Raw genomic sequence first — 13511 nt, 5'->3', positions numbered from 1 at the left:
TTCATTAGTCCATTGTTGATATAGTTCCAAAATGTTTTCTATGTCAGCAATCAAGTTTTCAGTATATTTATCTTTCAAAATACAGAAGAAATACAGCTGGTATGATGCCTTTCACATCATATTTTTAGTTATATAGTTCGAGTGTAAAGTTTGCTAACAGTTTCATGTATCCCATTACATGATATCATGGCAATGGCAATGTAAATGTGGGCCCAAAGTAATGTGTATGATTCAATATGTAAAGCTGTGTGAAATCATATCCTCCTTTCAAAACAATTTCAGACCAAACATTTACACAAATGAGCTTTTCCATTTCATTTTTACCACAGACAATGTGCCTCTAACAGCAATTTAATTAAAACTTCTTCTGGATTGGAGGGTCACCTGCGGGACGGTTGAGCTAACGTAGGCTAATGCGATTAGCATGAGGTTGTAAGTAACAAGAAAATTTCCCGGGACATAGACATATCTGATATTGTCAGACAGCTTAAATTCTTGTTAATCTGACTGCACTTTCCACTTTACAGTAGCTATTACAGTGAAAGAATACCATGGTATTGTTTGAGGAGAGTGCACAGTTTTGAAAAGTTATTAATAAACAATTTAGGCACATTTGGGCAGTCTTGATACAACATTTTGAACAGAAATGCAATGGTTCATTGGATCAGTCAGAAACTCTGCACATACACTGATGCCATCTAGTGGCCAACATATAAATTGCACCTGGGCTGGAATAATACATAATGGCCTTTCTCTTGCATTTCAAAGATGGTACAAAAAAAAAAGTTGGGTTTTCTTTGTGTTATCTTTTACCAGATCTAATGTGTTATATTCTCCTACATTCCTTTCACATTTTCACAAACTTCAAAGTGTTTCCTTTCAAATGGTACCAATAATATGTATATCCTTGCTTCAAGCAGTTAGATTTCGGTATGTCTATTTAGGCGAAAATTGAAAAAAAGGGGCCGATCCTTAAGAGGTTTTAAGCTGTCTGTGCTAGTGAAACTTTTTTTTGTTGACACATTGTCAGTACATAACAATTCACTGTTGTATTGGCTGCTGTAAATGGACCCCCACCCATACACCATGTAGAAACACTGGTAACCTATAGACTCTATATAATATACAGTAGGGATACTACTATTTGAGAAGGTCTGGTCACACAAATTGGCAACGGTCCGGATGGATATTGTAATTTATCGGCGTAGTAACAAACCCCCAAATCACGACCCATGTCACCCCAAACTTTTAAAATAATGTCACACCCCTCTTGTTGGTCTAGAGAACATTTAGCAGTTTTAAAGCTTATTTCCTGCAATTCTACAGATTTTGCCATATCTTATCTGTGTTCATATGATACCTGAGTGACTCAACAAAATCAAAATCAACAAAATCAATGCTCCCTGGGGTTCAAGGCCCCTGGGCACATGATCTGGCCATGATAAGTACAAGATGTAGATAGCTGGTTAGCTGAACTTACCTGCTAGCTAACATGGGCTAACTGATCAACTGGACATTTCTGACAGGTTATAAATAGCTTTCTAATGTCTGTCAGTCAATGACATTCCAACAGGATAACTGCCTATGCACTACCACATTTCAAAAGCCTGACTGAGTCCCCCCCCAAAATAACAATTAGCCATCTGCCTTTTGAGTATGGCTGATATACATCCTTTTAATAGTTTGGGAGATAAAAGAAACCATCTGGTATTTCCATCAATACCGAAGGAGTCAATATATCGCCTGAAAGATGCCCTAAATCATTGTATCGATCATTGATCTGTTTCTTAAGGCCCATTAGGCTCTGTCTGAAATCTGAGATTGACTCTGGAGTTTGGGCTTTTAGGGCACCAGTAAAGACAGTGGAATGAGACCCTCCACCTTTTGATGACTCTTTTACAGCTTTCACAGATAGACAAGACACTTTCTGTAGGCAAGCCAATAATTTACTGTATTTCACTGCCTAGAACCCCTAAAAGATTATGAAATCCGTACAGTCAATAAGTAGAGAACAAAATCAAAATAACAAAGATTGGGCTTCTTTATCAGTGGTAAGCATTTGTTTGTTTGTCCGTGAAGCTTTGAATCGGGTTAGTTTGAGCCTGACTAGTCAAGTGTGGTCTTTTATCCCTTTATAAGCCTACACAGCTTAAGCATCAAAACCTCCTTTGTTCTTCTTTCCGTTCGTGTGGTTCGCCCACTGGTAACCCCGGTCTCCTCCACAAAACCCTCATATCAGCACCCAAAACTGCTCTCACATAACTAGCATGCAAATTGTTTTTCATGATATGATTCTCTAGGTGTTTATATCTGATCACATATTGCGTGGATATAACCAGAATTCCAATATGGAGCAGCATAGCAATATAACAAGAATATGTAACACCTTTTGTTGTCATATGGGTCTGGTTACTCGGACTTATCCACTTTGTTGGCATTTAATTCTTCTAGTGGCTGCGTACTGTAAGATACATGCTTTGCCAATCTGTGGTGTAGCTAATGGTGAGACTGGAGAACCTGCTGGCTTGTACGCATTGAGCCTCTTCTGTTTGAAGACTTCACGCAGTGTCCTGGAATGGAACCAAACCACACAGTCACTCCTCTCCACACGCACATACACACACAACCAGCATCCTGACGAGTGTCACTGCCATGTGAAGATTAAACTGTGCCTCCTGAAACAGCGAGGGGTGAGTCTTATGTTCCCTGTTTCAGTGCCCGTGAACACAAAATTACAGGCCAATGTATTTCTAGTTGTTAGATGTTTGTGTGTGTGAAATCTGTTAGAGAGTGAGACCCTTCATGGGCCGACTGGGATGAGGCATACCTTGGAACAGTGTGCTGTGGGGCACTGACACCTCATGTTACCTGACACTGTGGCGCTTTCCAGGCCAAGACCGTGGAGCCCCTGCCACTCGGTAATTAAATGACACTAATAGGTGCCCAGACACAAATAGGAACACCTATGCATGTGTGTGCCACTCTCTGATAACAAGCCCCACTTATAATTATGTATACTAGGGGCTCTAGTTTCAGCTGCTGTTAAGGCGGCGCTAGTGGCAAACGCATGATAGTTTGCAATTTTGGCATGTAAACACTGGCGCACTGGCATTTTCCAGCTCTAACACCAGAGTTGGTAATTTACCTGTCTTATATCAGCTCGCTTGCGCTGAGGTGGGAGGGTGGAAATATTTAAAGCGTGTCATTAAAAACATACACCAATGTGTCAATTTCAAGCAGCACTACTTGTGATATTTAAGATTTACCAAAAGGTGGTTTTAGCGGAAATGTTTAGGAACATCAAGTTATTACGATTAATAACTAATTATTGTTTTTCCTTGGTGTTGAATCCGCTTGTAGTCTAGGCTATATTTCCCTGTTCGTTTGTTTATCTTTCATGTGGCAAAGTCACAAACAGATCATATCAATGGCGATGGTAAACTAATCTTATTATAACGTTTGGGCAATGTCCAATTGTCAATGGCTCAAACACACAGTGAATTTTCGAAATGTGAATGCAATGTGTGCAGATGAGTATTTCCATGTTGAAGCCAATGTTTGTTGTAACTAGGCCTATTGTAGGCTTACTGTATACTCTTTAATAAACCATCAATGGATAGGACAAACATCCATGCCTCCTGCTGAAGATGTGATTTATAATATCATGCTTCTGACCCAATCCTATTTAGAAATGTTGTTGTTTTAAAAAACAAATTGATTGTTTTTTGTTTAATTTGATTAAAAAACTAAGTTTTATTAGAAAGATTCACCATCCATTGGTTTATGTTCAGAATGTACAGTGCCTTCGGAGAGTATTCAGACCCCTTCACTTTTCCCACATTATGTTACGTTACAGCCGTATTCAAAAATGTGTTACATTATTGGTTTTTCTCATCAATCCACACGCAATGCCCCATAATGACAAGTGAAAACAGTTTAGGAATGTACTGCGAAACAGAAATACCTTATTTACTTTACATAAGTATTCCGACCTTTTGCTATGAGACTCGAAATTGAGCTCAGGTGCATCCTGTTTAAATTGAGCATACTTGAGATGTTTCTACAACTTGATTGGAGTCCACCTGTCGTAAATTCAATTGATTGGACATGATTTGGAAAGAAACACACCTGTCTATATAAGGTCCTACAGTTGACAGTGCATGTCAGAGCAAAAACCAACCCATGAGGTCGAAGAAATTGTCCGTTGAGCTCCGAGACAGGATTGTGTCAAGTCACAGATCTGGGGAAGATTACCAAAAAATATTTGCAGCATCCAAGGTCCCAAAAACACAGTGGCCTTCATCATTCTTAAATGGAAGAAGTTTGGAACCACCAAGACTTTTCCTAGAGCTGGCCGCCCAGTCAATCTGAGCAATCGGGGGGGAAGGGCCATGGTCAAGGAGGTGACCAAGAACCCGTTGGTCAAGCTGATAGAGCTCCAGAGTTCCTCTGTGGAGATGGGAGAACCTTCCAGAAGGACAACCATCTTTCTAGCACTCCATTAATTAGGCCTTTGTGATAGAGTGGCCAGACAGAAGCCACTCCTCAGTAAAAGGCAAATGAATGCCTGCTTAAAGTTTGCCAAAGTCACCTACAAGATTCTCTGGTCTGATGAAACCAAGATTGAACTCTTTGGCCTGAATGCCAAGCGTCACGTCTGAAGGAAACTTGACACCATCTCTATGGTGATGCATGGTGTGGGGATGATGTTCAGCGGCAGGAACAGGGAGACTAGTCAGGATAGAGGCAAAGATTAACGGAGCAAAGTACAGAGAGTTCCTTCATGAAAACCTGCTCCAGAGCACTCTGGACCTTAGACTGGGGTGAAGGTTCACCTTCTGTTACGTTCCCCAGTTTCTGTTTTGTAGTTTGTATTTGAGTGTGTGTGTTTCAGGAGATGGCTTTCTGAAATTCTCCCCAAGCAGCTGATTGGTCGGCCCCAATTGATGATTGGAGAGCTGACCCCGCCCCCTCGTCAAGACGCAGCTGTCTCGAATTACCAATGCCTTCAGAAGCTACAAAAGCCAGTGTTCTGTTGTTCAGAAGAGAGAGATCATAGGCAGGCTTAGATCATTGTAGGTTGAGATCATTGCTGGAGAGATTGAATGTTATATAGATCATTTCTGAGAGAGGAGGTTGATGGCTGAGGGTTATAGCATGTTGGTCATTGGTATGTACTGTGTTAGTTGTTGCTGGGAGCAGTTGGTATGTTCCGTGTGAGATTGTTGCTCAGCTAGAGCTTATTTGATGTCCTTTGTTTATTAGTTTGTTTGAGTAATTGTTTGATATTCTGTTTCATTTGTTCCCAGGGGGGAAGGGGAAGGCACCTAGGGAGTGCTTAGGCAAGAGGCCCGCGGGCATACATATACCCGTAGTATATTCAATGTCTAGGCACACTAGGTAAGACCTGGGCGGACCACCCCCTGTATTTTGGTTAGTGCACCAGGTGGTGCTAAGTTAGGTAAGTAGTGGGTAGGCAGGTTAGAAGGGGGGGGGCTTTGACATTTACTTTCTTTGCTTTGGTTCCGTCCAGCCCCTTTTCCCCATATTACCGTGTAAAGGAATAAAGTCCTAGTAAACGGTCAAATCTGCCTTTTGTCGTCCTTTCTCGCACCTACAGTCCAATATCTCTTTCACTTCACGGGGAGTTGAGTTCCCTCTTCTTAGAGGCGTGCGTAACACCTTCCAACAGCACAACGCACCTAAGCACACAGCCAAGACAACACAGGACTGGCTTCGGGACAAGTCTCTGAATGTCCTTCAGTGGCCCATTTGGGGAAAAGGGGCTGGACGGAACCAAAGCAAAGAAAGTAAATGTCAAAGCCCCCCCCCCCCCCCCCCCCCCCCCCTTTGCTTTGGTTCCGTCCAGCCCCTTTTCCCCATATTACCGTGTAAAGGAATAAAGTCCTAGTAAACGGTCAAATCTGCCTTTTGTCGTCCTTTCTCGCACCTACAGTCCAATATCTCTTTCACTTCACGGGGAGTTGAGTTCCCTCTTCTTAGAGGCGTGCGTAACACCTTCCAACAGCACAACGCACCTAAGCACACAGCCAAGACAACACAGGACTGGCTTCGGGACAAGTCTCTGAATGTCCTTCAGTGGCCCATGCAGAGCCAGGACTGGAACCCGATCAAATTTCTCTGGAGAGACCTGAAAATAGCTGTGCAGCTTTCCAACCTGACAGAGCTTGAGAGGATCGGCAGTAAAGAATGGGAGAAACTCCCCAAATACAGGTGTGCCAAGCTTGTAGCATCATACCCAAAAAGACTCAAGGCTGTAATTGCTGCCAAGGGTTCTTCAACAAACTACTGAGTAAAGGGTCTGATAAAGATGGCCCCGAAGAACATGGCTGACGTTTTTCATTCTCCCAACCAATTGTGCAATTTTGTTATTTTTTTTGGCATTTTGTGTAAATAATTTTTTTACTTATTGTGTGCATAATGTTGCTACAACCGTCTCTTGTGACTGAAAATAACTTCTGGACATCAGAAAAGAGATTACTCACTGCGGATTGGAGGAAACTTTTTCCTCTAATGAGTCCGACGAGAAGGATATCCTGCTTTTACTGAAACAGGCCCAGATCCACGCCTTTTGCGTGAAGACGCCGGTAAAGGGTACCCAGATCAGGGATCCTTCTGAGAAGCCAGAGGCAAGCGAGTAAACTCCCAGTGCCTTCCATTCTCCTTGCTAACGTGCAATCGTTAGAAAATAAATTGATGACCTACTATTATCCGACCAACGGGACATTAAAAACTGTAACATCTTATGTTTCACCGAGATGTGGCTGAACGAAGAAACGGACAATATAGAGCTGGCGGGATTTTCCATGCACCGGCAGAACAGAGACCCTCCATTTGGCAAATCTGACCACAATTCTATCCTCCTGATTCCAGCTTACAAGCAAAAACTAAAGCAGTAAGTACCAGTGACTCGCTCAATACGGAAGTGGTCAGATGACGCGGATACTACACTACAGGACTGTTTTGCTAGCACAGATTGGAATATGTTCCGGGATTCATCCAATGGCATTGAGGAACAGGTCAATATTCACAAAGCCGCTGGGACAGATGGATTACCAGGACGTGTACTCAAAGCATGCAGGGACCAACTGTCAAGTGGCTTCACTGACATTTTCAACCTCTCCCTGACTGAGTCTGTAATACCTACATGTCCAAGGAAGCGAAGGTAACCTTCCTAAATGATTACCGCCTGTAGCCATGAAGTAATTTGAAAGGCTGGTCATGGCTCATATCAACAGCATCCTCCCGGACACCCTAGACCCACTCCAATTCGCTTACCGCCCCAACAGATCCACAGATGACACAATCTCAATCACACTTTTCTCACCTGGATAAAAGGAGAATGCTGTTCATCGACTGCAGCTCAGCGTTCAACACCATAATGCCCACGAAGCTCATCACTAAGCTAAGGACTCTGGGACTAAACACCTCCCTCTGCAACTGGATCCTGGACTTCTTGACAGGCCGCCGCCAGGTGGTAAGAGTAGGCAACAACACATCTGCCATGCTGATCCTTAACACTGGGGCCCCTCAGAGGTGTGTACTTAGTCCCCTCCTGTATTCCCTGTTCACCCATGACTGCGTGGACAAACACGACTCCAACACCATCATTAAGTTTGCTAACGACACAACAGTGGTTGGCCTGATCACCGACAACGATGAGATGCCCTATAGGGAAGAGGTCAGAGAACTGCCAGTGTGGTGCCAGGACAACAACCTCTCCCTCAATATGAGCAAGACAAAGGAGCTGATCGTGGACTACAGGAAAAGGCGGCGGGCCGAACAGGCACCCATTTACATTGACGGGGCTTTAGTGGAGCGGGTCGAGAGTTTCAAGTTCCTTGGTGTCCACATCACCAAGGACAACAACCTCTCCCTCAATATGAGCAAGACAAAGGAGCTGATCGTGGACTACAGGAAAAGGCGGCGGGCCGAACAGGCCCCCATTTACATTGACGGGGCTGTAGTGGAGCGGGTCGAGAGTTTCAAGTTCCTTGGTGTCCACATCACCAACGAACTATCATGGTCCAAACATACCAAGACAGTCATGAAGAGGGCACGACAAAACCTTTTCCCCCTCAGGGAGACTGAAAAGATTTGGCATGGGCCCCCAGATCCTCAAAAGGTTCTACAGCTGCACCATCGAGAGCATCCTGACCGGTTGCATCACCGCCTGGTATGGCAACTGCTCGGCATCTGACCGTAAGGCGCTACAGAGGGTAGTGCGAACGGCCCAGTACATCACTGGGGCGAATCTCCCTGCCACCCAGAACCTATATAATAGGCTGTGTCAGAGGAAGGCCCATAAAATTATCAGAGACTCCAGTCACCCGAGTTATAGACTGTTTTCTCTGCTACCGCAAGGCAAGCGCCAAGTCTAGGACCAAAAGGCTCCTCAACAGCTTCTACCCCCAAGCCATTAGACTGCTAAACAATTCATAAAAATCACCACTGGACAATTTACATTGACCCCTACCCCCTCTTGTACACTGCTGCTACTCGCTGTTTGTTTGTTACCTATGCATAGACACTTCGCCCCCACCTACATGTACAGATTACCTCAACAAGTCTGTACTCCTGCACACTGACTCGGTACCGGTGCCCCCTGTATATAGACTCGTTATTGTTATTCTTATTGTGTTACTTATTATTATTACTTTTTATTTTAGCCTACTTGGTAAATATTTTCTCCTTGAACTGCACTGTTGGTGAAGGGCTTGTAAGTAAGCATTTCACGGTAAAGTCTACACTTGTAATTCGGCGCATGTGGCAAATAAAGTTTAATTTAAATACTTATGTAAATTATTTTTTCAGGTTTGTATAGTTAAAAAAAACATTCATTTTTTTGCTTTGTCATTATGGGGTATGTATAGATTGATGAGGGGGAAAAAATAATTTAATCTATATAGAATAAGGCTGTAACGTAACAAAATGTGGAAAAAAGTCAAGGGGTCTGAATACTTTCCGAAGGCACTGTAAATTGCTCGAATGCAATTTCATCTGCTATTTCCAGAGAAGTGCAAATATGATCTGTAAAATGGTTCCATGGTGTTGATAAAACATTACATTTGGGAGCAGTATAACTGTGAGTGGACATTCCCCCTTTCTCTTCATATTGGATCTTTATCCAGCTCTAGAGAAAAGTTTAGATGTGCGTAAAACCCTCCATAGTCTAAGTTGCCCTGTCTGTATTATACACCCATGGGGAGCAATTATGGTGCCTGGAACTGTATTTAGACAGCCTATTTAAAATAAGTTGTTTAATTTTCATTATAATTGTATTAGTTATACACTGTCTTTTTAGAACTTATCAATAGCCTAGTGAATTTAATCTTGCTTATTGACTACGTTTGTCATGTATATGTCCCAATTGCAATTTACAGTAGTCCTAGCCCCTTTATCAGTGCGATTGCTAAAGCCTATGTTTATCAATGTATTTCCATATTGAAGCAATACAATTAGAACAATGTGGACTGCAAACATGTTCAACATACAATTGAGCAAATATGAGGCAGGCTATTTAACAAACTAGGCTATAACGGAATAACATTCGAATTGGAGTTGATGACAACGCAATACATAAAAGACCGTAAATACACAACTTGAAGCAACCACATATTTAACCATGGAGCATGTTCTGATTGGCGAGTGAGAAGTCAAGCCTTGACACACCCACAACGTGTTTATTCATCAAAAACCAGCCCTTTCACACCACCGCCAGCTACTGCGCCTATATTCCGATTGTGAAAATAGCAAAAATATTTATGACATACCCCTGAACCTATAATTCTATTTTTGAATTAAACTAGGGCTCTAAATGTGTGTTCTACTTGAAGGGCAAAACACCAAAGAGAGGACAACATTCCTTTTATGACCATGAAAACAGCAAAGATGGCACACGTCATAGTTACTGTACTTTGTGAAGGCCCTTTGGATTAATATTCAGTGAAATACTTATGCTTGCAGGGTGTCAAAATGGATCATGTGCGTCATGTTTTGAAATCAATCTACACCATTACCGTGTGTACAGTACATCTATTATATAAGACCTACCAGACCTACTGTACCACTTCTGACATACACCACACTACACTACACTACACTACACTACACTACACTACACTATTTGACTCGGACACCCTAGGACAGGTGGGTGATGGTCGTGACAGCTGGGGATTCAAACACAGCCTGGTGTATGCAGCACGTTTGGCAGATTGATCGACACATTAAGACAGATATGGATTTACACAGTAATAGACAGTGTGGTGTGGTGCTTAGTACTTAGAGATGGACCTTTTGGAATAAACAACGCTCCATCCATGTTGTGTAATTAATCACTCAATCTTCTTATCATGGGTTTGTAGTCCAGCAGCGGGGTCAGATTGACTGAGGTTTTTACACACTGCCATGTGTCATAAATAGCACCAAATCCTAGTTTAATCTGTAGCGTTGTCCATTAGTATTAAATTAACATCCTGCTATCTCCCCTGTTTACAGGTCACACGATAGTGCTGTCTGTCCTGGATCTGAAGACTTGGCATCAGTCATCTCTTCCTTGACAGAAACCACAGGGACTTCTTGGATGTGAAGACTGTATTGAAGGATTGTGGGATGGAACCAGGGACCAATAAGGGGGAAAAAGGAAACACTGAAATTCCACTGAATGGATGCAGAGCAGAGACTTGACTTGGAGATCCCATAGAACCACCTATCCAGACTACTGGACTACTGATCAGATCCCATATAACCACCTATCCAGACTACTGGACTACTGATTAGATCCCATAGAACCACCTATCCAGACAACTGAACTACTGATCAGATCCCATAGAACCACCTATCCAGACAACGGGACTACTGATCAGATCCCATAGAACCACCTATCCAGACTACTGGACTACTGATCAGATCCCGTAGAACCACCGATCCAGACTACTGGACTACTGATCAGATCCCATAGAACCAACTATCCAGACACTGGACTACTGATCAGATCCCATAGAACCACCTATCCAGACTACTGGACTACTGATCAGATCCCATAGAACCACCTATCCAGACTAATGGACTACAGATCAGATCCCATAGAACCACCTATCCAGACTAATGGACTACTGATTAGATCCCATAGAACCACCTATCCAGACACTGGCCTACTGATCAGATCCCATAGAACCACCTATCCAGACTACGGGACTACTGATCAGATCCCATAGAACCACCTATCCAGACTACGGGACTACTGATCAGATCCCATAGAACCACCTATCCAGACTACTGGACTACTGATGAGATCCCATAGAACCACCTATCCAGACACTGGACTACTGATCAGATCCCATAGAACCACCTATCCAGACTACTGATCAGATCCCATAGAACCACCCATCCAGACTACTGGACTACTGATGAGATCCCATAGAACCACCTATCCAGACACTGGACTACTGATCAGATCCCATAGAACCACCTATCCAGACTACTGATCAGATCCCATAGAACCACCTATCCAGACAACTGGACTACTGATCAAATCCCATAGAACCACCTATCCAGACTACTGGACTACTGATCAGATCCCATAGAACCCCCTATCCAGACTACTGATCAGATCCCATAGAACCACCTATCCAGACTACTGGACTACTGATCAGATCCCATAGAACCACCTATCCAGACTAATGGACTACTGATTAGATCCCATAGAACCACCTATCCAGACACTGGACTACTGATCAGATCCCATAGAACCACCTATCCAGACACTGGACTACTGATCAGATCCCATAGAACCACCTATCCAGACTACTGATCAGATCCCATAGAACCACCTATCCAGACAACTGGACTACTGATCAGATCCCATAGAACCACCTATCCAGACTACTGGACTACTGATCAGATCCCATAGAACCCCCTATCCAGACTACTGATCAGATCCCATAGAACCACCTATCCAGACTACTGGACTACTGATCAGATCCCATAGAACCACCTATCCAGACTAATGGACTACTGATTAGATCCCATAGAACCACCTATCCAGACACTGGACTACTGATCAGATCCCATAGAACCACCTATCCAGACACTGGACTACTGATCAGATCCCATAGAACCACCTATCCAGACTACTGATCAGATCCCATAGAACCACCTATCCAGACTACTGATCAGATCCCATAGAACCACCAATCCAGACTACTGATCAGATCCCATAGAACCACCTATCCAGACTACTGATCAGATCCCATAGAACCACCTATCCAGACTATGGGACTACTGATCAGATCCCATAGAACCACCTATCCAGACTACGGGACTACTGATCAGATCCCATAGAACCACCTATCCAGACTACTGATCAGATCCCATAGAACCACCTATCCAGACTACTGATCAGATCCCATAGAACCACCAATCCAGACTACTGATCAGATCCCATAGAACCACCTATCCAGACTACTGATCAGATCCCATAGAACCACCTATCCAGACTACTGGACTACTGATCAGATCCCATAGAACCACCTATCCAGACTACTGATCAGATCCCATAGAACCACCTATCCAGACTACGGGACTACTGATCAGATCCCATAGAACCACCTATCCAGACTACTGATCAGATCCCATAGAACCACCTATCCAGACTACTGATCAGATCCCATAGAACCACCTATCCAGACTACTGGACTACTGATCAGATCCAATTCCTAGCCATTATTGTTTATGTTTTTTCCTCCAATGAACTGCTACAGTAGGAGATCCAAACCTGCAAGGTATTTATTCAGTAAAAACAAAAACTGTGGATTATGCAAGCAAGATAAACCTTCATGCGAAACATGTGACGTGACATTTTCAAATATTTTTCCTCTTTTTGCCACAGAGAGCTCAATGACTCCAAAACAAAGTGTTTGTGTTCGAGATTTAGATTATAAGCATATCCATTTATTTTTAACAGTACGAAGCAGACATCTCTTCTTTTTAAGGCTTTTAATTTTTTTAACGAATTAAGTGTTTGGTTTTAGTAAATCTGTTGGACTGTCAGGTCTGCTTTTGAAGACTTGAGACATGGAAGGAGATGCCACAGTGAAAGATAGTACTAACTACTATGTTGCAGTGCTTGAAGTAAAGGCACCATGGTTTCAACGAACCAATTAAAATGACATCAGCTGAACTCCAACTGTTTTAATATCTGTTTTTAAAAGCCTGGTGACCAACATTGAGTAAAAGTGTCAGTATTATCTCAATAAACCTATGTCAAAAGGATGTCACTGAATCGAGAAAGGGTTTGGTTTTGTATCATAGTTTCAAATGTCTCTACAACTCGATACATTTTACGAAATCGCCAACGTCACCTTTCCAAGACAACCAAATAACGTACAGACAAAATAACAATGAAAGAAATTCAACACCGGATTGTGCATACAACTGCCACATTACAGGCACTTGTTTGAGCTATATCAGCACAGTACTGTATGTCCAAC

General features: G+C 42.9%; 1 protein-coding gene across 3 annotated transcripts in view; it reads left to right on the top strand.

Moving 5' to 3' along the window:
• Window positions 1-13201, top strand: part of LOC129814911 (chemokine-like protein TAFA-2) — a 187479-nt gene extending 174278 nt beyond the window's left edge. For all 3 annotated transcript variants that reach the window (XM_055868065.1, XM_055868064.1, XM_055868063.1), the window contains exon 5: window positions 10519-13201. In XM_055868065.1, coding sequence (XP_055724040.1) covers window positions 10519-10530 — 12 coding nt within the window. In that variant the 3' untranslated portion in view covers window positions 10531-13201. The remainder of the gene's footprint in view (window positions 1-10518) is intronic.
• The last annotated feature ends 310 nt before the right edge of the window (window positions 13202-13511 follow it).

Source organism: Salvelinus fontinalis, chromosome 18, assembly GCF_029448725.1.
Source record: "Salvelinus fontinalis isolate EN_2023a chromosome 18, ASM2944872v1, whole genome shotgun sequence".
NCBI lineage: Eukaryota > Metazoa > Chordata > Actinopteri > Salmoniformes > Salmonidae > Salvelinus > Salvelinus fontinalis.
Note: the sequence above shows the minus strand (reverse complement) of the source record. Positions and strands in the feature narration are given on the sequence as shown.